This window comes from Eubalaena glacialis, chromosome 8, assembly GCF_028564815.1.
Source record: "Eubalaena glacialis isolate mEubGla1 chromosome 8, mEubGla1.1.hap2.+ XY, whole genome shotgun sequence".
NCBI lineage: Eukaryota > Metazoa > Chordata > Mammalia > Artiodactyla > Balaenidae > Eubalaena > Eubalaena glacialis.
This window is the reverse complement of record NC_083723.1, coordinates 50,625,874-50,652,281: the sequence shown is the minus strand read 5'-3', so window position 1 is coordinate 50,652,281 and position 26,408 is coordinate 50,625,874. Positions and strand designations below refer to the sequence as shown.

The 26,408-nt window shown below is 39.5% G+C and overlaps 1 protein-coding gene across 2 annotated transcripts in view; it reads right to left on the bottom strand.

The window, feature by feature from the left end:
* GRM3 (glutamate metabotropic receptor 3) overlaps positions 1 to 19,364 on the bottom strand; it is a 102,252-nt gene extending 82,888 nt beyond the window's left edge. For both annotated transcript variants that reach the window (XM_061197668.1, XM_061197667.1), the window contains exon 1: positions 18,897 to 19,364. In XM_061197668.1, coding sequence (XP_061053651.1) covers positions 18,897 to 19,364 — 468 coding nt within the window. The remainder of the gene's footprint in view (positions 1 to 18,896) is intronic.
* Positions 19,365 to 26,408: the final 7,044 nt, after the last annotated feature.

The window sequence follows — 26,408 nt, the reverse complement described above, 5'->3', positions numbered from 1 at the left end:
GAGTATTTGTGAAATTTATACATTTAAAAATATATACACAGGTTATATGTAAATCTAATAATAAATTTGTTTTTATTTTTCCTGGCTACCTACCTCACGTATTCTGAACATTTCTATCTCTTCACTGACTTTAGTTACGTAATATACTAAGTGGACTTTAATTGGAAACAACGTTGAATATTCCAATATACTCTATGAGTACTTTGAAATTTCCCTTCTGGAAATTGTGGTTTCAGGTTTATATTTGACATGTAGGAAGCACAGCTTGAAATAGGCAGCTGTTAGCAAAGAGCACAAGTAATATCAAACAACTGACAGCTGAGTCCTGATTAATCATCATTTCATCTGGCAACAGAAACCAACAGCCAAATTCATACACAGCCACGTGGCATGTTCTTAGATATAGGGCCTGTTATTAAAACCAACCCTTAATGTAGCCCAGAGCTATCAAAAATGTTTTCCGTATCTTTTCAAAACCTGGTACCTCTCACGTAACTACAAAGAGAACAGCAAGAAAATCTGGCGCTTAGCACACAATATGATGCAAATTTAGGATCCAGATATTTTTTGCATTTGGTAAAGACTCTTTTTTAATATATATCCTAGGATGTGAGTGAATTTTGGGGAATGGAGGTGAGTGGATGGATGAAGGCTAGTATGCCATTTACTTTTTCTTTTCTCACGCCTAGACACCCTGAACAAAATGACCTCTATTGGTTCATTTGAACAGGGGGGTGTTGCTTCTTTACTCAGCCTGATTGAGATGGCACTGAGCCAGTACTGTCATCACTTCTGTACTGAGTACCTGTCTTCTTTCGGATGCAAGTACCACTGTGGCAGACTGGTGATAAGAGCCCTGTCTGTGCATGGGCTTGGCTTGATTCTGGAGTTTCTGGGTGACACTGGAGAGGCCATCTCTTCTGGATGCTACAGTTTTCTAATCTTCAGGTTCTATTCATCAGGACCTGAACCCCTCAGGGAGGCAGAGAATGAAAGCACCTGAAAAATGCCCAGAGACATCATTTTCTGGCATCTAGGAACCACAGTGAAAGGGTCCTAAACTGCTGAAACTTTTTTTCTCCCGGAGGGATATGAGTAATGAAAAGCTGCTGAAGAAAAAAAAGTTCTTGTCTTTTGACGGATAGGATCCTGTGGCTTCATTCTACCTCTCCAGGATATCTGAGAACAATTTACAAACAAGGCAGACTGTACAAGACAGTGAAGTAGCCATAGAATGATGGAAATATGGAGAAGATTCTCTGGGCTGGGAAGGAGTCCAGTGAGCTGTAGCATGGGTGGGAAGATGGTGGGTTAGAATAAAACTGCAACTATTGCCATCATTTTAAGAGTAGTTATCTGATATACACACTACTGTATATAAAATAGATAAACAATACAGACCTACTGTGTAGTTCAGGGAACTACATTCAATATCTTGTAATAACCTATCATGGGAAAGAATCTGAAGAAGAATATATATATGCATATATATCTGAATCACTTTGCTACACATCTGAAACTAACACAAATTTATAAATCAACTCTACTTCAATAATAAAAAGAATAGTTATATGTGTGTGTGTTTAATGAGGAAACTACAGCCTACTTTAGAAAAAGGAGGCATATTTAGTGAGCTAAACATGAGAATGGAACACTCATAAAGAAGTAAGTATAATCTCAATTGTATTACCTATATTAAATAGCATGGAGCAATCATACAGTCAAAATTATGATGTTCAGAGTTACATTAGAAACACATGTGATGCAAATGAATGATAGAATAAAGTGTTGAAGTCCTTTTGTCATGGTGAACTGTTCATTTTAAAACTAGTTTCCTTAGATTATAAGAGTAAAAATGCTTAATGTAAAAAGTAAATACTACACAGAAATCAGCAGATTATAAATCTCCCTTCCTTTCCCTCCCTCACCCACCCCAACCTGATTTCTAGAGAAGAATAAAGTTCTTTGTTTGGTTTGTGCATTTTCAAAATGTATTTATACTGTTGTAAAACCAGTTGCTAATGTACTGGGTATTTATGTGTATATTTTCTCCTTTGATATTCACAACTGCCTTTTATGATGGATATTGTTTTCTCCATTTTAGAGATGCACAAACTGAGTTCTGCTAGATGAAGAAACTTGTTCATAATGACATGATTAGAAAGTGAGGGCAAAATCAAGATTCAGAAGCAGGTCTTTTGACCTTAAGGACCATCGCTTTCCTCTCATAACCTCCTGTCTGCTGTCTTCTGTGTGACTTCGAATCTGAGGTCTGAAGCCCAGAAAGACACCCAAGTAGGAAGAATAGGAGGGAGGAACTGAAGCAATGTTGTGGTTTACTCCATGGATCACCTAATTGCTATTAGGAGCTTCCTTTTTAACATAAAACTTAAAACTAGGGTTGGGGGATAGCCAGATAATTGTCAGCTGGGTGTTTCCTGTCTCATTTGCCTAAAAACTGGGTATCTGAAATGTTCCTGACTTGCTTTACTGGCCATATGGTTTCTTCTGTGAAACCATGAAGAAATAAGGGGACTCCTACATTGGACATCATTTTAAAAATAAAAGATCGTTTTAGGATGGGGAAATAATGTGGACTTTTGGAAGAAAGTTACCCAATTATAGTTTTAGTAGGAGTAGAGGAAGGAAAAAAGATCTAGTTATATCCTTTAGGAAAAAACCACTTTAAAAGTCGAGATATACTTCTCATGGTTAGAAACTCTAATAAAAAGGTATATAGCTTAAGAGCAATATGAAGACTTAAAAAATAATTCAGACAACATATAATAGTCTCAATAAGACAGAAAAGACAAGACCTCCAAAGAAACCACTGGGTTGCTAGGCTCCAATGGGGCATTTGAGTGTTGAAAGAACTAGTGAGAGGATGAAAGTTGTAGGTGTGTTAGGTCCTTGGGCGGCCTCGTGGACAACATAAAAGATTGGCAGGAACCTGTGAGGATTAGGGAGACTAAAGCACAGAATGTGAAAATGGAGTGATTTTTGTTGTTGTTGTTATTTTTTTTAAATTACATTTTAGGAGAAAGTGTGATGAGAAGAGATAGAATCACTGGATGGGAGAGCTGGTTCCAAAAGAGTGAAGGAAAGACACTGCCCAGTGTCTTTCTTGCTCCTTAGTGAGAATGTTTCCTAATCTGGAAATGGTGAAGCAAATATATGAAAAAGTTCTCTCACACCCAAGTAGGAGAGAAGACCAAAAGAAAAGCCGTAATCAATTAAGTTTGCCTCCAGTTCTGAGTTCTGGAAGAAATTGCAGATTAAATTAGATAGTCATTATTAATAATGTCTGAGAAACCAATAATGGGAGGACTGTCAGAGGGTAAAAATGGAGGAGTAAGGGCAAATTCAGCAAGTATAAATCAGGAATAAATATAAATCAATAACCATGATACAGTTTGGTAATTTTCTAAAATAGAGTTTCCAATAGAGAGCAAGCAGGCACTTAGAAATGAACAAGACAGTTACAAGGAATCAGCATGGATTCACTAAGAATGAGTTTCACTAGAGTCTTTTCAACATTAGTTGAACCATTTAGGGAGGAGTTGTAGCCATGGCCTGTGACTTCAACAGGTATTGGTGGCATTACTTGGACTCTTGTGAAAAAGGGAAAATGATAGGAATTGGATGAAAAAGTTAAATATACTAAAAGAGAACAGCTTGGAAGAAAGTCTGTATGAGGTGGTCAAGTGAGATTAAATTTTTATCAATGACTTTGGAAAAAGATATAAATAAGCTATAAGATCATTACATTTTAGAGCTAGAAGAAGCCATGAAGATGATCTAAGCCTTTTACTTTATAGGTGAGGAAACTGAAGCTCACAGAGTGAAGTGAATTTCCAAAATTTACACAACCAATAAGCAAAAAATTAAGATTAGAGCCCAGTCTCTTGATTTTTCCAAAGGTCTAGTCTCCTTCTCTGGCAATAAGGTGGTATTACATAGGGAGAGATATGTTTGTGGATTTAAGTTAAAATTACACAAGTGAAGAAAGACTAAGAAAACTAGGGAAAAAAATGAGGATACACATGCAAAGTTGAATGTTGCAAAAGTCCACCAGAAATCCAAGGGGGGCTAAAGTCAAAGAGGGATTATTAAGCGGTTTGCTCTCTTTATATATGAATTTAGATCTACTGTTGTAGATATATTATCTTCTTTAATCCTCATAACAATCTTATGAGGCTGATACTGCCATTATCCCATTTTACAGATTGAGGGACTGAGGCACAGAGCACCTAGGGATCCTGCTGAAGAGCCCCTAGGTGATAGAGACAGGATCTGATCCCAGGCATCTGACACTATGCTCAACTTCCCACACTTATTCGATCCATTCCATCATTCAAGCTCTTAGCCTCTGCCGTATGGGATTCCTCTCATTACAATATAGCAACGATATATTTCAAGTTATAGTATGTCTGTCTTTTTTCACTTCTCAAGGCGCTAACTCCTCGATTGGAGGACCATGAGCAATCATTCCTTGTTATCAAAAGTATACTTTTTCATTTGTCAGTCTATACTTTGAGATGGTTCCATAGACGTTTGTTTACTGACTGACCATCTAGAGAGATAAGAACAGTTGTCTAAGAAACCAGGGGACATTTCAGCTGGGAGTTTGAAAGCTTCAAGCTATAAATATCATGATCAGGTTTGGCTTTATGATTTATGTGAGAAACACCAAGACCTTATGGCAGAGCCTGTTGTTTCCTAGGGCCTGAGAGGCCACATACAAGTATTGCAGAAACCCTTTCTGCATGTAGCGTGTACTATAGTTTTATGTTCAATGTTCAAACACCTTGGGGTATCCACTTTCTGGGTGGTTTGAATTTATTCCAGACTAGGTTGTACAATGTTTTCACTGTAACCTCTCAAGTCACAAATGTATGACTTTTTTTTTTGACTCGAGGAGAAACGCTTAAGATGCTAGGCTTGGCCAGCTACTAGTATGTTTTCCAGTAGATGCTATGGTCTGAAATGAGTATTTTTGTCTTTGTCCCATTTTCGCGGTTTTAAGCTGGAGTTATTTAGGATGGCTTTCACCAGCAGTAGTTGTCCACCAAACCAATGGTACATGCTGTTGAACTTCTGCTACCATTTTCCCGTTATTTTCCCCTCCAAATGAACTCAGCTCTATATAGTTTCTCTATATAGTTATTTCCTCAAATCTATGCGCCTTTGCATGTGTTGTTCCTTGTGCTTAGTATGACCTTTACCACTTGTCTGTTCAGTGAATCCACTCAAGGGCCCCTTCTCTGAGAAACCTTCCTTGATTTGTCACTTCAGGCCAAGTTGTGTGCCCATCTTCTGAGACTCTGTCACTCCTTTATGTATTTCCCTCATGGCACTAATCAAAGTGTATGGTTACTTCTAGATCATTCACTAATTCCTCTACTGGAGTGAAAACTCTGAAAAACAGGGAATGAACATTGTTAATCTCTGTTTCCTCGATGCCTTGCAGAGTAGAGAGATGCTCCATATTGTTTGTTAAATAAATGAGTTGATAAATGAGTTGATAGCTTGCTGCTCTTTCATGTGACCTTTTCTAATTGCAAGGATATGTTTCTGTGGGAACTCCCCCGCCCCCACACTAGCTACCCACCAGCAAGCAGTGTAAAGCTCCTCTCAGACACTACCTATAAACAATATTCTGTGCAGTGTGAATCCTTCACTAATCCTTGTCAAGTTTTCACCAAAATGAGATGACACATAGACAATTGGCTTAGACCTTGAGGTAGCTGAAGCGAAGGTTTTCATACCATTAAAACCAATTTCTCCAAATTATCTCTGTGTAACTAACTAGGAATATACAAAAGGAAGTCAATATCATGCCAACTGGATCTGGCCATTGCACCAATTTCCTTTGAGCTACAAAGGTGCCTTTTTGTCTTAAGGAAAACAAACTAAGGTCTTACCATGGAGCCTTAGTCCTCAAACCACATAAACCTAAAGTAGGAATCACATAAACATATACCTAAGGGAAGACTTCATCAAATGAACGCTTACTAAGGTCTGCTGATAAGGTAAGGTTTTTCTGGAGACAAATGCATTATGTACAAGATACGTAAGCAGCCAAACACTCAGCGCTCACATCAGTTGCTCAGTTCTTATTCTTTCTTGGGAATGTCTTTCCCATAATCAATAGCCAGTTGTGAAGTGATGCTACTGTAGGCATCCAAACCATCCTTATTCACTGTTGGGAATTTTGAGTTAAAGACCAATTTATTTGGGAGTTTTACTTCTCCCGACCTTTTTTAGCAAGTCACAGGGACTCTTTAGAATTCCAGGTGTCATGCTTCATTTCAGTGATGCTTCGATCATGGGAAAAAAAGAATGTAAACTATGGGAAAGAGCTCGGGTACTCTATTCTTTGAGGTTGTGGAAAAAGGGAATATGAATTGGAAATTTCAGAGTCACCTGTGAACTCCCACATCCTGTGGTCACTCTTCCCATTCAGGTCATCCATGATGTATCCATTTTAAACATGAGCGTCATGCCTTCTGTGGTGACACAGTGCCAAACATTTTATTTTTTCAACAGAAGACAAAAAGGCGTATGTACGTCCAGTGTCCAGTAGAAATAAGTTTCCCACTAAAGCGATTGTCCAAGAAACGTGCTATCTGCAAAGCTGAACTGTATACATTTGAAAAATAAGCCATTGCTGCTGTCCTGGGTATTAGGAGACTTGATAATAACCTCCATGGGTTTGCCTTTGCATTCGATGCTATTTCCATATCGCTTTGGGGCTGTTTTCTAAGAATAAGCCTACACCTTTAATTGTTTTATCACACATGCAGTGCTGATTGCTTTGTTTCATTCTTTTAATTAAGTGATTATATATAAGCCCGGAAGAGTGCTGTACTTTAAACCATCTGCTACCTTATAACCCATGTTATTACATAAAGCCAGTTCTAAAAGTTGTGATGGGAAGAGACCTCAGTGACCCTCCTATTCAGATTGATCAAGCGGCACTATTAGCTGTACAAAATCCCAGATTGGCTTGGATTTTAAACTGAAACTGGAGGGGATGTGTTGTTGAGAAACTGCCTGAGGAATTCAAGCTGTTCCCATCACATGAGTTATCTGCCCATAAAGGATGCCAATCATATTGTTATTGCAGAAAGGATTAGTCACTTTTTTTTTTGACCACACTGCCTACAGCACATCTGGGAATATTTTACACGAAAAGAGTTGACTGGAGCCCATGTTTGAAGGTGAGAGATTAATCTGGATTTAAGAAATCATATAATGGTGGGTAGCAAATGCCAGTTTTCTCAGTTTAATCTGCAAAAGTCACTGATTCTTACATACCATGAGCACAAAAAATGCTCTAGTCAAAGATTTACACTGCCATTCCCATTAATGGTATGACTCAGTCCTGATGATTTTGCAGGGACATTCCAGACAAAGGACTCCTTAGTCATGGCAGAAACTTTCATAAATGGCTTTCAGTAACCCTGATTTCTATCCCTCCCTTTCCTGAAATATTTGCACTCAACACCTGTGGTTTGCAACTCAGATAGGCAGACACTTTCATTTTCTTCCTTTGTGACGAAGGAATTTATGAATAGCAAGGTTAGCCATTTAGGTGTTCTCATCGCTTATCACTGAGGCTGAACTGCTTTGCAGACCATGTAGGATCCCTTGGATCACGTTTTTCCGGGAGACTGGCATCATCAGACATGTCAGGTTTCTCATCGTAAGAAACGCACGTTCGACAAGGGTCTGTCTTTCTCCCGTACTAACAAGGCACCATCTCAGGAATGACTTTGCTTCCAACTAGACTTAGCAGGTACTTAGAAGAGGAACGAGATGGTATTTTGCCCACTGAATCAGCCTGTATCTGCTCTTTGTTCCTTTTCCCCCTGTGAATTAACTTTCAAGAGAAATCATGGAACTGAACTGGCTTGAATTTCAGTCTCTAACAGTAAGATCAGAAGGTCTGTTTCATATCTGGTCCAGCGTGCATTAGTGTTTGCCAGCGACACCTGAGAAAGGATGACTCCAAGGATAACTTGACACCAACAGACCTGTTAAAAACATATCCTTTAGTGCCTTGGATATTGATTTTTGACAATGCCTCTTGAGGATTTAACAGAGCCACAAGTTGAACTAATCCATATTTTTCTGTGGCCCCTGAAGTCACTTGTATAACATAATATGCTAAATTTAGTCCTATCAATCAAAAGGCACTCCTATCCTTTTTGACTGTTAACCAAGGTCCAAAAGCTGTTGGGTGAGCGTGGGAAGAGCTAAGGGCTGTAGCTTAATTTTTAAAAAAATGATTAGCATTTATTTCTGAGGTCCTTCGCAATAATTTAGGGCAGAGGGCTATATACCATATTATTTGTAGCAAATAGAACTATGTTATTCATGGTTTTCCTGTTAACTGTTCATTATTTCAACAGAACTGGCAGCTACAAAAGCAAGTAGTATAACCATTCGGTGCATAGGACTGGAATCAAACCAGCCCCTTCTCTCACTAGCTGCGTGAATTTAGGCAAGTTATTTTAATTCCTTAAGCTTCAGTTTTCTCATCTGTAAAAAGGGATTAAGTAGTCTCTGGTTTATGAGTTTATTTAAGGATTAAGTGATAACACATGTGAAGCACGTAACTCACTGGCTAGCACATAGTTAAGGTTCAAAAAGTGTTGGAGGTCATGAGAACGGCTAAGCCAGCAGTCATTCATTCAGCAAACTTCAATCAGTGCTCATTATACAAGGCGCTATTCTCAAATTTAGGTTGTCCTAAGCTGAGTAATGTATCCCCACTATCTCCTAGGAAGTTGTAGTCTCTTGGGGACAAAGAAACATAACAAGGATAAAATTTTGAGATAAGTGTACACATACTTATACTAAAACACAGGTGAAGGAGCAAGTTCAGGTGAGTCATGGCAGGTTCCCATGTAGAAGTAACATTTAGACTTGATCTTGAAGAGAAAGTGAACAGTTATCAGGCAGAGGAAGGGAGAGGAAGTTTTCAGGCAGAAAGAAGAGCAGAAAGACAGAGATGGGCAAATGCACTTTTGCTTTAAGAGCAGCAAATGGTTCAATATTATCAGGGTACCCAGTGCCCTGTAGAGATTAGCAGGGTGAGGAAAAATAGAAAGACTCTGGCTGCACTGCTAAGTTTTTTATACGCTATGCTAAAGAGTTTGAATTCTTCTTCTTTAAGAGATAAAAAAGACATTAAAATTTTTAATTAAGGGAATGACATGACCACAGTTATGTTCTAAAAAGGCCACAGTGGATGACATCCAACTTGAAAAGAAAGAGTCAGGGAAGGGTAATCAGATGGACGACATACTCGTTCTGACTCAGGCTGTGAGTCCTTGAAGGCCAGGGACCTTGCAATCCAAATAACAGTGAGTCAGTTAATAATAGAAAGGACAAGATCAGAGGTTTAGATAAAATTTGAGTCCACTTAAAACCATTTATTTGGTTGGTGGTAATTACTCAAGTACTCGTGTCTTAATTTGTTCTCCTGTTTGTGTCATTACAGGTCACCTTGAATTCTTCTTGGAAAGAAGCAGGTCATAGGTAATTTTCATCGTTGGAGACTATAAAAAGGCTAAAGAACTTTTAAATTCCTGGAAGCATCTCAGAAAAAAGAGCATGAAGACTTTCTTCAAGGTGGAAACAGAAACTGAGAGTCAGATAAGTAAACTTTGATAACGGCTGGAATTCACTGGATGGCACCAACCTGTATTCATTGTCACATTTCTTTAAATCTCGTATAAACAATATTCCTTAAAACTACTGTGTCAACATAGGTAATATGTGCTTAATGCACATGGTGGTTTTATTTCGAAAGTTACTTTTTTTTGTAGAAAAATTCTGAGCAAATTGTAGATTATGTGTTCCATCACATCTGTTTTCCACACTGGGAGAGCTTAACAGCATGGTTTGTATTCTCTGAGGCCTCATTGTGAACCTAATGGCAGCTACCCAAATTGGAGGCGCAGTGCTTGGGAGGGACCGACTAGCCCCTGGGATGTGTGGCCTGCAAATTCGACCCTATTAAGTGATGGCGAGTGTCTCAAGATGCTTTGCCATTCTGACCGCTTGGCAAGGAAACCTGGTCTGTGTTTGGAATGTAATTTTTGAAGGTGTTCTTCCTATTGTATTTTCCCCTGTGTTACAGTTCCCTCTGCGGGAATGTAAAGTCAAGGAGCTGGCATGAATCAAGACTTTGTCACTAGTAACAGAGGGATTTCCATAATATACCAGGTGGTGATGTCAAAAATAGCGACAGCACAATTTTCGTGTTCAAAGTCCCACTGCTATCCCGCCTGGAGTAGCAACGTTTACTTAGAGTTTAACTGCAGGTGTTTTCGGAACATATTCTTAGATTTTCCAAGTCCATTAATTGGAAAAATACTCTGTAAGTTTTCAACTGCATTTTTCTCAGACCAGTAAAAGCACTTCTATTACATTAAATCAATGGACTTTGATTATTATAAACTGCTAAGTGTTGGCTCTTTGCATATTGAAATACTGAGCCTTGGACATATTGCTCCATTAAAAAGACACATATTTAATGGTGATTCAGAAAGAGAACTTTGTATTGTTAAAGCAAAATCACAACTTTGTTTTAACTGAACGTGTCAGCAGTCCTATGTCGATGAGCTTACTGATTAGTCTGTAATCATATTCTGAAACACTTGCTGATCTTTCAGGAATGCCTGTGTCCCTTGATTTTCATCTCATGACCTCCATCACAGATGTGTGACCACCACAGAAGCTGGTTCTCAGCCATGGGCCATTCTATTGCCCTGTGGACAGTAGTCCTGAGAGTTATCTCTTGTTTTTCACGAGTAGTTTCCAAATAAACACATGACAGAAGGAGAATTTAAGTTAACTCCAAAGCAAAGGAAAAGAAATAGTGCATCTTAGATAATTACATCTGGCGAGAAATTTCTACAATGAAACAGTGTTAACAGAAACATTTTTTTCCCCTTAGCTATTGTATTTTTAATTTTTGAATTTAATTTTATTTTTTTAACGTCTTTATTGGAGTATAGTTGCTCTACAGTGCGTGTTAGTTTCTGCTGTATAACAAAATGAATCAGCTACACGTATACATATATCCCCAGATCTCCTCCCTCTTGCGTCTCCCTCCCACCCTCCCTATCCCACCCCTGTCGGTGGTCGCAAAGCACCGAGCTGATCTCCCTGTGCTATGCAGCTGAACAGAGCATTTTTGAATTGCTCTTGCTGTTGCCTCTCTCCCTGTGATAAAGTCCTTGAACAGCATTGCCCTTTTTTGGAGGAGGAAAAGCAGGAGCAATGGAAAGAGTTTTCAAAACATCAGCTTTGTGAGATTGCTTTTGCGTGAAAAGTCTGGGAAGGAAATAAAAGATTCTATCAGAGATAACTGTTGAGTCGGGTTTTTCTGAAGCTTAGACTACGTGAGGGGGTGAGGCAGTGTCGGAGGCAAGCTATCCGGATTTTAATGTTGTAAAGTGGTAGAAGCTTGAACTTGGTGTTTGACCTTCATGAACCTCAATTCCTCTTGGAACTACTCCTCTTGCACTGCAGATGTTAAAAGTTAAAAAAGCTAACAGATAATATCTACTAAAATCTAAAATGTTTAATTCTCATTATGTGTGGACCGCTATTTTTTTTTTTTTTTTGCTGTTTTTCATGTATTTTCTCATTTAATTCATGCAATAGCCCAGTGAAAGAGGTACTATTCATATCTCAGTCGTAGACATGAGGAGAGAGGTAATGAATGATCAAATAAATCTGAGGTAGTCTGCATCCGGAGTTGTAATCACTGAGCTGAACTTTTTTAAGAAGGCATGGTAAAAATGTGTAGTTGTATCCGTGCTGTGATTGTTGTATTTGCAATATTAAACTCATTAAAGGCAACTATCACTTTTACTTTTCTAGTGATAGAGACGCTAAAGATAGATTGGTAAATGGATTTCTAATGCTGTCACTCTGCTTTTCTTAAGTACAGGATGATGTTTCCTTCTCTTTTGTGTTAGCTCCAAGCGTGGTATCTGGCCTAGTCGGCACTCTGCATATTCTTTATGTGGAGAGACTGCAGAGAGCTTGATTAGAGTAAGGATGGGGCTCTAACCTAATCTGGAATGGCCCTGGGTGCCCAGCTATGCTGAGTCTCGGGTAGTTGTCTCTGGGAATAGTCAGTCTAAGGACAAGTAGAGTGGAACCCTTGCTACTCTCAGATCAAAGCACCTTTTGTGGCACGCGTGTAGGCAGTGGAGGTGGGGAGGGTGGGGGGACTTTTGTCCCACAAGCTCACTTTGCGACATCATCTGTCTTTTGTATCAAACACAGTTTTCTGTTGTAGGAAAATGCTGAGTTTTCATTTACGGTCTTCCAGACTGATCTAGAATAGGTAGGTCGTGGTTGTGATCTGCAACCCAAGATTCATTTAGGGATGCCTTCTGGACATGCAGCAGGATATCATTCTGTTAGTTCTTTCAATTTGTTCAAAAAGCATTTACTCTCAACCTGGTAGAGGCATTGTCTTCGGTGCCCTCAACACAAAGACAAAAGATGTGGTTCCCAAACTCAAGTAGCTTATAGTTAGATGGGAAAATAAATATGCAAAGGGATAATTATGGTTAATAAGCTAGTAATGGAAGTGTGTGCTTAGGTCGTGGGCGCTTGGGCAACGTTTCTCAAAAGGGATAGGGTTTGAGCTGAGAACTGAAGGAGAGAAGGATTTGGCAAGGCCTACAGACAGCTAAGGGACGGTGCATTCCAGGTGGAAGAAACACTGGTCTCCTTTTTAGGAAAGAATGAGCAGGTAGTATACATCGGTAGACGAGAAAGCAACTTTCCAGGGACACTTCAAAGGCAGGCTCTCTGTTCACATGGATCTAAAAGTCTTTTTCTTCTTCACCTCCGTTCCTTTCTGCTCATTCTATCATTCTCTCTGGTCTCCTAGTACTTATGTCATCAGCTGATTCTCCAGTCTTACACTTGTACCTGTTTTATGTATGGATTTGATATTTCCTCATTTGCTTATAGATGCCTCAGGGGCTTATAAGATGTCTACTATTTACAAATTTTTTTATTGAAGTATAGTTGATTTACAGTGTTTCAGGTGTACAGCAAAGTGATATTCTTTTTCAGATTCTTGTCCCTTGTAGGCTATTACAAGATATTAATATAGTTCCCTGTGCTATACAGTAGATCCTTGTTGTTTATCTCTTTTATATATAGTAGTGTGTCTCTGTTAATCCCAAACTCCTAATTTATCCCTGCCCCCCTTTCCCCTTGGGTAATCCTAAGTTTGTTTTCTGTTTTGTAATAATATTTATAAATTTTATTTTGCATGCTCTCTGCTTCACATTACCTAGAGTCTACATAATAGTGTTCTTGCTGAACCTAAAATATATAAGCTTAATAAATGCTTATTTTCTGATGAAAAATGATTTTATGAGTGTCCTAGTTGTAATTAGTACACAGCTGAGACGCTTGATTCACCAAATTCACACAAATACTACCATAATCAAGTGAAGTAACAATTGATTGGACTTCTTCAAATTAATCCTGATGGAAGAGAGTCTGTAATTTATTTTGCTTCGTGTTTTAGACACTGCCTTTATAATCACTCATCCTAATAGTGTATTTTGCTTGAGCGACATATAATTATAAAATTAAGAAATGCCCTTAAATGCAACATAGTTCAGATACTAATATGTCGCTTCGGTCTCCTCAGTTACAGACCAGCTTTTGTTTAAATAAACTCCAGTGACCGAGGACTCATTTCCTTACATCCTCCTCCTTCAGGACTATCATATCGTTTCTAATAACTCTTCCTTATGTTGGCCCTAAATATGCCCTGCTCTAAATCAGTGATTGTCAGAGGGAAAGGGGGATAACTTTGTAATTTGGCAGTGTATAGGAACATTTTGGGATGTCACAATTTAGGGTGCTGTTGGCATGTAGTCCAGTGGGGAGGGACCAGTGATGCTGCTAAACATCCTGCAATGCACAGGGCAGCTCCACACAGCAGGAGTATCCAGCCCAACAGTGACAACGTTGACAAACTCTGCTCTAGGTTAAATTTATTTATCCACAGAAAAAACATTATTTTCCCCTCTGTAGTCTATGTGATACTCGGACACAGCTAACCGTATGAAGCCTTTTGTAACCCCAAGTCCTTCAACTATTTTTCTGACGCTCCTATAATAAGAACAACAATTCACGTGTGATTCTTCCCCACAGCATTTGAATTTAAAGGAGGAATGAATCATTGAGGGAGGGAGATGTTTAATACAAATTGACCAGTACAGGTCTACTTTCACACTGTGGAATTAGGTGGAGGAGGAATAATAGAGTGGTGAGTGCCTTTTTGGGCTGTTCTTCGTACCCCATGTAGATAAAATCTGGGAAACTTACTGCAAGGGATTTAGTTTGAGTTATTCTTCTCAGAGACATGATGTGAGCAATGCATGGCATGTCCAAATCCATGTCATGATAAATGATACAATGGCCACCTCCCAGGGTCAGGAGTTCCTGGGATGTGGCTATTGCTAAAAATTCTGAAAAAGGGTCTGTTTCCCAAGCATGGGAAAGAGGTAGTAAGATCCTTTCAAGGCTCTCTTCTGCCCTTTTTATGAGCTATCTAACCCAAATACCCTTTTGTCGCTGAGGTCACTTTAACACTCAGGGACGCAACAATAACTGGGTCAATTAATGCCTGCCCTGTTGTTCCAGCTGAACTTTGCTTTGGTAAGGCAAGAAAGACTGAGGAAATATACATCCTCTGAAAGGAGTGAGGAACATTTGGGGGAACATTTCAAGAGACTTTTTTTTTGTTTTGACTGAACAACTTGGGAGCTCTAACTACAGTCTATTTGAAAAAACACAAGCATAAACACAGCTTCAGAATAGTACCATGTAGACAATTGCCTCACTAAAGGCAACCAATCTGATTCTCTTCTTAAATAAATACTACTTCCCCCCAAGTGGGTGGATTGCAGGCTTATAGAGGAGAGCAGAATACAGTCTTAAAAATGCTTTGAAAAGAAGCTCATTCACCAGAGGGGGTGAATAGACCCCATGTATATTTGCTAATAAAGAAGGATCTTGATGCTAGTTTTCATTGATTACCAAATTTAAAAATCAGTCCTGTTGCTGTAGACAAGGGACCACCACAGAGTGGTTTGTCTTACTTAATAAGAGTGTTGGGAAAATATCCCGATTTTCATCAATGGTGATACAGGTTAACTCAGCAAATCATTAAGAATTTCTCCTTTCATGCAGTTTTCGCTATCTGCAAACTGCCTGTTGTATGAACTAATACAGCAGAGGATATCTCCTCTGCTGACTTCTAGGAGCATTCTTCTTTAGTAGGAAGATAATGAGAGAAGCGGAAACGGGAGAGAAAAGTGCCTCCTGAAGCATTCCCACCAATAAAGCTATTCAGGCCCAATGGGGAGATGATAACGTCTAAACTGAGCCAACCGCAAAAGAGAAGATGCACAAATTTTATCACTCTTGATAATTCTGTCTCTCAAGAGACAATTTTGTGACTGAAAACTCTGTGCTGTGGTTTGGGACTTGATGCAACAATTAGATGAGTGGAATCTTTGAAATTGTGTGGTGGATTACGTACTAGTAGATTTTTTCTACAGTTTAACCCTCTTTTCTTCCCCCAGCTTAGTTCAAGCACAGGCACTTTCCAGTAAATATTTAGGAAGTCAAAAGGAGTTAAAAATGGATGGCAGAGGTGACTGACGGGCATGGATCTTTGCGGCTACCGGCTACACACTGTCACCATGGTTACCAGACACCAGGGTAGAGGATCAGAATCAGTCCAGGAACAAAAGTACGTGAGTGTGAGGGGCCCCCAGAAAAATCCTCTCTTCTAAAATATCTCTCATTTGTGTACAAGAGTGTCTTAAAATCACCATTAGGAATCTATTGCTTTGGATTGCTGTTGACTATTTTTTTTTTTTTTTTTTTTTAGAATTCTGATTGAAAGACATGTGTTTCACAAGGATAACACACTTAAATTCTCAGCTATATAAGAGCCCCTAAGACCTCTTCTCATTCATGGTGCTTAGCCGGAAGCAAGGCCCTGTGGTGAAGGGTTCCTTGGAAGGCTGCCTGGAGATCAGTGTGTAGACAGATGGCTCCACCTTCCTGCTTACTTTGGCCGAGGGGACCAGCGTGAGGTCTAATCAGAGCCTGAGCGCCTGAGGACCATGGAGCGGGGAGTGAAGCCCTCTCTCTCCTTTCTTCTCTAGCTCTCCCCTTACTCCTGTCAAGGTCTTTGTCCTCTTGCTCACAGACATCTGCCATATCTTTCTGATGGGTTTTCCTCAGATCCAGCCTTTCATTCACACTGTGGCTCAATTAGCTTTTCTCTAGTGCAACTTTCATTCTCTCAGTCATCCTCAAAACCTTCCTAAAGGTCATTTCTTACTTTGTGAAACCCATGAATGGATTGTGAATTGTAGTCACTGTTATTTCATGATAGTACTGTACCCACACCCAGAATTCACATTCCTCGAGGTCAAGGCTGTGTTCTCTACGACTTCGGGGGTCTCTCTAACCCCTGCAACAGGGCAGGACGTACACAAGGAGCTTTACATAGATTAACTGATGGATGAAGCCCATGGGGAACCAGCAACGATTTCGTGGGGCTGCTTGGCCACGGAGTTGGTGTTAGATGTGGCTCTTCCGCTGCTTTTTCCTATGATTTTAGGGCCATAATAGTTACTGTTTATTGAATCTGTTAGTTTTTTGGTAAGGCATTTCCCACGGATTCTCTCAGTGTATCCTTTCAACAACTTCTTAAAGTGGATGGTTTTTCCTTATTTTACAGGTAAGCTAGTAAATGCTGGGGTTGGAATTCAAACCCCAGTCTTGCTGATGCCAAAACCTTTTCCGTATAGCATGATAGTTTTGGTTTCTTTATTTATATTGTGGAGACAAAAGCCATATCCGCATTTGTGACTTTATAGTGATATGGACCAGATAAGTGAAATAATAAGCCAGGTCCTTTGATGATTAAGAAGTGGCTTTTTCCCTTGTGAACAAGCACAGGGTTTTAATAGCCTACATTTTTTTTTTTTTTAAGATAACCTGACCTCTTTTGAGGAGTTTATAGGTAATAAAAAAGTAAAATTAGATTAAAAATCTATTTGCCTAGCATAGTTTGTTAATTATTTGGGATAAATAGATATTTACACATCTGCTGTGGAGTGCTATTTACTGCATTGGGAGAAACTAAGGTCAGAAAGACATACTTGTAATTCTTCACTAGTGGTAATATTGAGTCTAATATAAATATTTATAAAATGTTTGGCACTCATCTGGTGAAAGTATTATTGAAGTATGACAGATATACATATTTTAGTTCTCTCTTCCTAAATAGCAAATTCCATCTTACCTGATCCAAATATAGAAACAGTGGCAAAATTAACATGATATGCTTTGAGATGTGCAGTATTTTCTATCCATCTAATGAAGTCAAAGGGTGTTTATGAAAAACCGATTATCCTAATTACTCATAATATGAGTGTGTGCACTGTAGAAGGAAAGACATTTGCAGTAGTCATTTAGAACAGCACAGAATTGCAGGTAGAATTTTAAATGCCACGAATCTCTGATATAGAAATAAGGTTATTCCAGTGCAAATAGAACCAATGTAAGTGGTTGGCGGTATATACAGGCAACATGTGTGTATTATGACTTCCTTTAGTGCTTGGGGCTTTGATTATAGTCATTTGGTAGGAGGCAAAGTATTCAATATGTGCCTCTTATCTTATGGACTTTTATTACTGCCACATTCACTAGGAAAATATTGACGTGACATGTAGAAATCACATAGGACAGTTGAAAGAGCCCAAAAGTACAAAAGATCTATCTGAGTTCTAGTTCATGTGCTACGTACCAATGGGAGTTTTCCTGAAACCAATATTTCTGGGGCTTGGGAAAAGGAGAAGTTTGAGCAGGATGAATTCTCAGCTCTTTTCCACCTCTAATTCTGTGACCCTGTGAGCATTGCAAGAGTTTGACTACTATGTTCCTTCTTTCCCTAACAAAATGATGAGAACCAATTATCAGCTTTTTATCTAGTTTAAGTTACATGCTAAATTGTTCCCTCTTTTTTTTTCTTTGGTAGTAATCATCTGGCTTCTCTGCATACATTTTCAGGTTTATACCATGAGAATTGTTTATAATTTATCTCTGAATAAAACAATGCTTGGGAAAAAAATTAGTGTGGAAAAAAATAAAGCTCAGTGATTTTGTACTTTCTTGTGCTTGCTTGTATTGATAACTTCCAATCATGACTCTGCCGTGTAGCCGCATCCTTTGTGATGTAACTTAGCGGCACGTGTATTGTGGGTAAGCACATATTTCCCTGCTCCTTGATTCTGGGCTGAGCCTTGTGAGTTGCTTTGCCTGGAGGGATGTTCACAGCTGTGAGGCATGCAGAAGCTTGGGAGGGGCCTGTACAGTTAAATTTGCGTTCTCTTGCATCTCTGTCATCACTCTGAGAAAAACAAGCCCGGGCTAGCTCACTGATTCCAGGTGGAGGATAAGGGACAAACTTGGAGCAGAGTGACCTGCAGCTGAACCTAGCCTTCATCAGCTCAATCCAGCCAGTCTTCAGACTTATAAACTATGATAATCAGTAATTGTTGTTTTAAGTCACTGAATTTTGGAGTAGCTTGTTATGCTACAGTAGCTACCTGATATATCTCTAAACAATTTTCATTGCTAAAGTACTGTTCTGTCTGCAAACCTATATTATCAAAGACCCATAGCAATGAACAATTGCATGGCTAATATCATCCATTGATGAAGCTCTTAGGATATTCTCCTCTTGTTCTCCCAAGACATAAAACCAAAGAGGTACAGTGTTTTATCAGCAGCACTGCCAATCTTACCTGTATGGAAACACTGCTGTAAGAGCCGCCAATGACCCCTGCAATGAACAGTGGGATATTTTCCTGAATGGCATAGGATCCATCAGGACACATATACTCAGCTTCATCCACTTTAGTCAAAGAAGCCCTGACAAATTCCAGTGATTGCTCTAATGCGTAGGTATCCCTCGAGCATGTATCCAAAATGTGAACCCCCAGCTTCACTCCTGGGAGCAAGTAATTGTCTTTGTTAATTTCATCGATAGCAAACAACATGGCTTCCAGGCGTTGGATCCCTCGATCTTCGTTGATTCGCCCACATTCTTCAGTTCCAGTGCCTTTTTCATTAATAGGAAATAGGCCCCCTAAAACGAGGTCACCTTCTATTTTAATCTCCCTCCTCAGAAAGTTATGGTCCCCTAAAGAAAGTAAAAGTCCCTTTGAAAACAAAGCTAAGGTAAGGACTTGGAGTCTTGTCAACATCTTCATGAATCCCGTGTCTGTACCTCTGGGAGATATCAGTGGATGGAGCCAATGCTACGCGCTAGTCCTCCTCTCTCATTTCCAAACTGGATCTTTGTTCTGTCCTTCATATAAGGGAGGAACAGACTAGCAGAGGCTGTCAGCAAATTCCTAAAGAGATGAGAAAAATTAAATGAACAACAATGGTAAAGAAAGCAACAGTGATTACATTGATGGTCTCCATTCAGACCTTTGGTGGGATAATGACTCAAATTACCATCTGCTAAACACATATGGACCATTGCACCAGGCACGCTCCCAACAAGTATTCTCGCCCATTCCTTACAGCACACTGTGATGTAGCTCTTAGTGGTCCCACCTCCCAGAAGTGGGCACTGAGGACTAAAGAGATAAAGTGACCTGACAATGTGTACTTAGAAGGGAGTTAGTGTTCAGACCCTGGTTTTTCTAATGCTAAGTTCAGTTCACTCCCTCTTCTGAGTCATTTACTTTGCTGTTGGTAGGGCAGCAACTTGGTTATGAGTCTTTATTCCTTGTCTTTCAACTATAAACAACTCCTTCTTACCCACTCTTCCCTTTCCATTTGGAAATAAAACAAAACACAATGGTAACTCTGTCCCTGTGTCTGCATCTCTGTCCTCCCTTCATAGCTGACCTCTTCACAAGGATTGTCCGCAGTATTGTTCCCACTTGCTGTCACCCCAGATGCTCTCAGTCACTGCAGCCAAGGTTCTGCCCCCACTGTTCTAACAAAATGGTTTTGGAGAAAGAGACTACTGATCTCCTAGTTTCTAATTCCTTTAACCCTTTGTAATCCTCATTTTACTTGACCTTAATTGAAATCTTAACTCTTTTCTCCATGTTCCGACTTCCTAGGCTTCTGTTCTCATGCTGCATGTCTGACTACATCTCAAATTCCCCGCCCCACCCCAGTCCTGGGCTACCTTAATTAGTGTTCACAGTTTCGACGACCACTTAACTGATTCCTAGGTTAATTGCCTGCTAAACAGCTCAACCGACACATCCCTCTGACCCCTCAGGGTCTACCTGTTATAAACTCCCCCTTATCTCTGTGAATGGTTCTTCTCTGTACCCAGGCTCTCGAGCCAGAAACCTGCACAGAAGAGCCCTCCCCATTTCCACCTTTCCTATTTTCTTCCCATCAGCCACAAAGTTCTGTAGAGTCTACCTGCTGAACATCTTTCAAAGCCACCTTCTTTTCTTTTCTTTTTTTTACCCACGAAGCCAGGCTCTTGTTATCTCTAGCAGGACCATAGCAATAGATTCCTAGGGAGCTGATGCCAGCCCCCAAAGCACCGTTTTGTGAGTTGGGAAAAGAAAACCTTCCTCAAGTGCAAAATTCTAAAATTTGTTATTGTATAACCTGTACCATAGATGTAACATCAGTGATGGAGAAGGTGCGATGCCTGTTGGCTGTCTCTTCCAGCTGGGGTTAGGCAGCTCCTGACATGGGCCTCACATTTCGGGGAGCATGGTGAGAATGAGTTCTGCGGTTTGCACAGGACGTTGGAGCTTAGGACAGTTTCATAAATCAAGCTTCTTTTTACATGATAGGCTCGAACACGTGCATCTTTTAGGAGTCAGGCAAAGCCCTCCGGGGGGATCATGGTTTTTTTCCCTGGGGTCTTCCCAGGGAACTTTCTGAAATCCTGGTGTGGAGCTGTCTGGTCACATGCGCACATGAACCAGTGGACCTAGTGTTGTACTCTTGACACCCGGCTCCCTGGCAGTAGAGCAAACATCGGTCAGCACAGTCACTCTGTTTGACCACCCCCTTGGCCCCTAGATGATGTAAGCATATTACATTCAGAGTCAGGTGAGAGACGGTAGCGCAGGGACTCCTGGAGCAGTCTCCTGACAGGGCACAGTTGCATGCTCTCGTGTGTGTGGTCATGTGTGCCTGTCTGCTCTCCCGCTTTTGTGCATGACCGTGTATTGGTGAGGTTTTATGGAGGACGGGTCTCTCCTGGCTGCTCCTCGGCTCAATCAGAATGCCTGAAAGGCACACCACTGGTGTGCTCTCAGGTGTACTAGGAAATGTTAGCAATCTGAATGGGGCCCCATTGGAGGAAGTGCTCTATCTAATGTATAATCTTAATTGCTGTTCAGAGTGCCCATCTCCTGTTAATCTATACTGACTTCCCCTTGCCTCTAGGTTGAAGAATGGTCTTGATCTTGGAATGCTCCGTGATCTTGAACCTGGCAAGCTCTCAAGTCTTTCTGTTCACCATGCCCATCGACTTCATCCCACGTCTACCTTCAAACCGTATGCTTCTGCTATTTGAGCTATGTTCACTTCAGAGGATGACTTAGATGGTGACGACCCCTCGCTTCTGCTCATGTTGTTCCCTTTGCTGGGAATGCCCTTCTACACCATTTGTCTGGTAAGCACCCACTTAGCATCGAAGACCTTACAGTCAGTACCAGGAAAGGCCAAGAGTTTTTTCCTATCTTCCTTCCCCAGTCAATTGTTTACTTCCTGCTTTGTATTCCTGCTGTAGCTATTTCAAGAAATATTTTGTGATTACAATTGACATTTGTTTCCTTGTCTGCTCATTAGGGATAAATGAAATGGCACGACTTTTAGGATTTTTAAGGTTTGAAGGAAAAAACAAAACTCAGCAAAACTATCCAGACAGGAGCTAGTTCAGTGTTTACTTCAACATTTTTGACATTTCTCCCTTCTCCTGTTAGCAGTGCCCTTTAAAACCTGGCTCTCCACATGCTTTCTGTTCCTTTTTCATGGGGCAAGGGATGGGTTGTTTTCTTGAGACACACAAGTCATCTGGGTTCGGTTTTGTTTATTTAGGTGTGAACCTCAGCACTCAGAGCGGCCGTGATTGGAATGCGCAGCGTTAACCTAGAGCCTCTCTGGGATATCTGCCACAGGGCACCAGAAAATCTAATAATAATAATTTTTAAAGAGGTTGATACTGTAGTAGAATTTTTTTTTTGGTTCATATCAGTTTCTGGTCTCTCTTTGAATTTTATGTGCAATTCCCTTTGAAGCAAAACTGCCATGGAAGGTAAAAGACACTGCGATCATTATCACTAATGATAAAGAAGCTGAAATTGTCTCTATGAAATAATTGTTTTATGTGCCTAATAAAAGAGAATAGTTAATTAAAAGAAGGTCATCCACACACTCTTAACCATCTATCTATAAAAAATGTAGATATCTCTTGAATATGAAGGAAGTTTGACTACACAAAGAGTAAAGATGACCGTGTGGTTCATGGAAAGCTTAATTCTCGCTTAAGAGGATGGATGCTCTTAGCCAAAGAAGACTTCAAATGAAACATCACATTATGCTGAAAGTAGTAGTATGTGTCAGTCTATCTGTTTCACAAGTAGAGGCTGTGTTTTACTTATCTTTGTGTATCTAGGGCCTGGCATAGTGTCTGCAATCCAGAAGATATTCAATAAATATTTCTTGAGTGAATCCAGACATCCATGATAATGCTGTTTGCAAATGACTCTTTACTATTTTATTTGTGGCCTAGAAAGTGGGAATTAAAGTGGAGAAATCAGTTGTTTTATTTTATTACCTACCTAGTCATCCCAGATGATCTTCCCCTATTATGCCCTTTGATGGTAGGACTGCCAGCACGTAGTACTTTTTATACATGCAGGAGAAAATGCTGCCTTTGAATTTGAAAGTTGTAGCTGAGGCGGGTCTGTATGAAGCCAAGAAAAATGTGGCCTCAAGTTGACCTACATTTACTTAAGTTTTCGGTCGGGAGAATACTAAATTAGGAACTTGCCTATTTTCCTATTTCAAAGCTTCAGAGACGCATTCATTCATCAAATATTTATTGAACACCTACTTTGTGTGTGCTGGGCCATGAGCTGGATGCCTAGGATAGAAACTTTAATTGTAAACAAATGAACATTATGCCTGCTGTCAAATAATTTAAATGTTTGGATATTTTTATACAGAGAGTGATGGAAATGTACTCATTTCTGTTTCTTCCAACTATCTCCACCATTTGTGAAAATCTTCACAATAAGTTTACAATTACCTTTAACATGGTAATTGTTAAGTGCTTGATTCAAAAAGCAATTCATGACATATTAACATATATTATGTACGTTTACAAATTAGATATACAGAACTTAAAAACAAGTTGACTAACAGCAATGTCCTGTAAAATAGTTTTCCTTAAGCCCTCTGACAGGGCGTCTTTAAGTAGCACTTAATGCAGTCTTAGAGAATTACCAGTTAAAAATCAATTAGAGTAATGTTTAAATACACTGTCTTAATATTTTCTTATTTACCTTTTCCTTAAAGCAGAATTTGAAGTGATTAAGACTGTAGGGGCATGCATAATTTAAAAATACTTAGCATGATTTAAAATGAAGCCCGAAGAAATTGAACGAACAGGAAATTAAAACTTAACATTGAAAAATAGACACACACGCTTAATTCAAGGCAACTGTTTATCTCTGTGTAACAGTTTATCGGATTGTGGGAAAGGGCATCCACTACTTCTTTGCAGGTTCCTTTCATTATAAATCAGCCAGCAGCACATTTCCCAGATACACAGACTCTCTACTGCAGCCACATTCACATGCAGCCAGAGAGTTGCAGCTCTGCACTCAAAAGTTCTCCATTCAGGGACGAAGAGTGATGTGTCGACTGTAAACAAGCACGTGTAGCCCTCTCTGTAGGCAACCTGCTCACCAATGTTTTATTAATTGGTGCATGAATAGAATCTTAGGGGTTTGCTGTGAATATAACCCCTGAAAGATGTGGGCAGGAAGCATTTCTATATTCTGCATATGCTAATACATATTTTCCTTCCTCTCTTGACTTCGCCCAGGGACTTAGTGTCGGAAATGCAATCCAGTTTGACTCAATGAATAAGTAGTTTATCCAGGGGCGATCTAATGCCAGAACCACTCTAACTCTTTCCTAGAAATAAGCCCTTGAGTTGCTGAAAGGCTTCTGAGTGTGCTCAAAGCCTGCACACCCAACTGATCTGGAGAAAATTTAGGGTTAGTGCTAGCACGTGCAATTTGACTATACGTTTGATTATAAAGTTTTCAGCTGCCAGAATTGTAGGCAGCAAGAGACATGGCCTTTGTTCTTAGACTACCGTTTTCAAATGCGTAAACAGAGGCTATAGCCATACTGGCATTTTTAATAGCAGGATGTATCACTGAACCATTCTACTTCGTTTAAGAAATTATTATGAGAAACTGACTGTTTAATATCCAACCATTCTTAGCAGATCTGGCTTAAAATTTCTATTCCTTGTAAGCCTTCTGTATTACTTCAGCTGTAAGGCAGTCTAATTCCATTTGCTTAATTTCCTTATAGTTTGTGCTCTGTTTATTACGATGATCATATTTTGTTTTATATTTATTTACATAGTTTTTTAAAATTGAAATCTGACAATTGGAATTTGTTCTTCTTTCCTCATTAGATTGTAAGCCACAGGGTATCAAGGTCAATGCCTTAGACAATGTTGTATTTTCCACAGCAACTAACGTACATTATTGCCAAATGATAAATTCCAAATAGCATCTAAGTTTTTGAGAGATTGATCAGAAGACTGGAAAAATGATTTGGAAATTCCATTCAGAGAATAAAGAAGATAGCTGAAAAGATCCGTTTTATTGTTTTTTTTAAATGATGCTATCATAGGTCAAGATTCAACTTCGGCACTAGAGAAATTTGGCCTCAATAGCTCTGGTCTTTCCTTTAAATTGCTGATTTTTAAGGAAAAAAATAAAGTAAAATTGGAAAAGTTGAGAGCACTTGGAGAAATTAGAAAGATTAGGAGATGCATTGTCCCTCTGAGAGAGATTAGGAGGAATGGAAAGTAGCACACCAAATAACAGGTTATGTTCCATGAAAGTATGAATGACAAGGCAGAAGAGTGGAGGCCAGGCCTATGTATTAAGATTTGAAGTTAGGGAGGATAGTTCTGCCTTCTCTCAAGTTTCTCTAGTTTGAGGAAGCTTGAAATCCCACCATAAATAAAAAATTTCAAATAACCAAAAGCTTAAGTTGAGAACTGGAAACAAATTGATCAGACCCTTTCCTGTGAGCCTGTTTCATTCATAGAGAAGATAAAAGAAGCCCAGGAACCCTACGTGACTACAGTGAAGAGGGGGACACTACCAACTGGGATGATGGAGCCAGAAAGAGATGTTGATGCTGCCACTTCACTAAACGGCCTTGGACCACCCTCCCCACCTCACAAAACATCAGGTCTCCAATTTCCTTTATCTTCTGAATTTAGAGGGAAGTGTCTTTATGAGGTAGGAAAACATTGACAGTTGTGCTAAACTTTGGTCCTTAGGGTAATTGCTGGTCATTTACTTAAACAATAATATTAACTTGGGTTGGTCATTCAATATATATTATATTAAAGATTCATTTATTTCCCTTCAAAGTAAATCTTTATTTTTGTAAATATCAAAGGGTGCATTATTTTCCTGTGTGTGTGCGCGTGCATGTGTGTGTGTGTGTGTGTGTGTGTGTGTGTGTGTATGTGTTGCTATTTCAGGTGTTTTTTCATCCTCAAGTTTCCTAACCTCATTACCAGCCTCGGAATTGGAGCCTCCCCAAATCCCCTGCAGTGTACCTTTGTCCTTTTCCTCTTAGAAGCTGCCAAGTCTACTAGAAGTTACAGGTTTGTCAGTGTGAACAGAGAGTACAGAAACTGGGTTTGTCAAAAGCTTTCCTTCTAGCTCTGGACAAAATAGTGAAGGGGAAGAAATGGAGGAATATTATTCACAGGAGAACATTTTTACCTATTAACAATATGATCCATCAAGTGGATATTATTAGTAATGTCCTGTGTGTATACTGTCCTTCCTCTTGAACAATGTCAAAGTGTTTTGCACAATGAATTAACTCTTATTGCTTCCTGAGTAGAGAGAGAGAGAAAGTAGGGCAAATTGCTCAAGATAGTAGTGAAAAGTAAATACAGAATTAGGATTTAAGAAGACTTTAATAATTATTTTCCAATCAAGTCTTACAAAAGAGAATGCATATCATACATGTTTCCGCAAAAA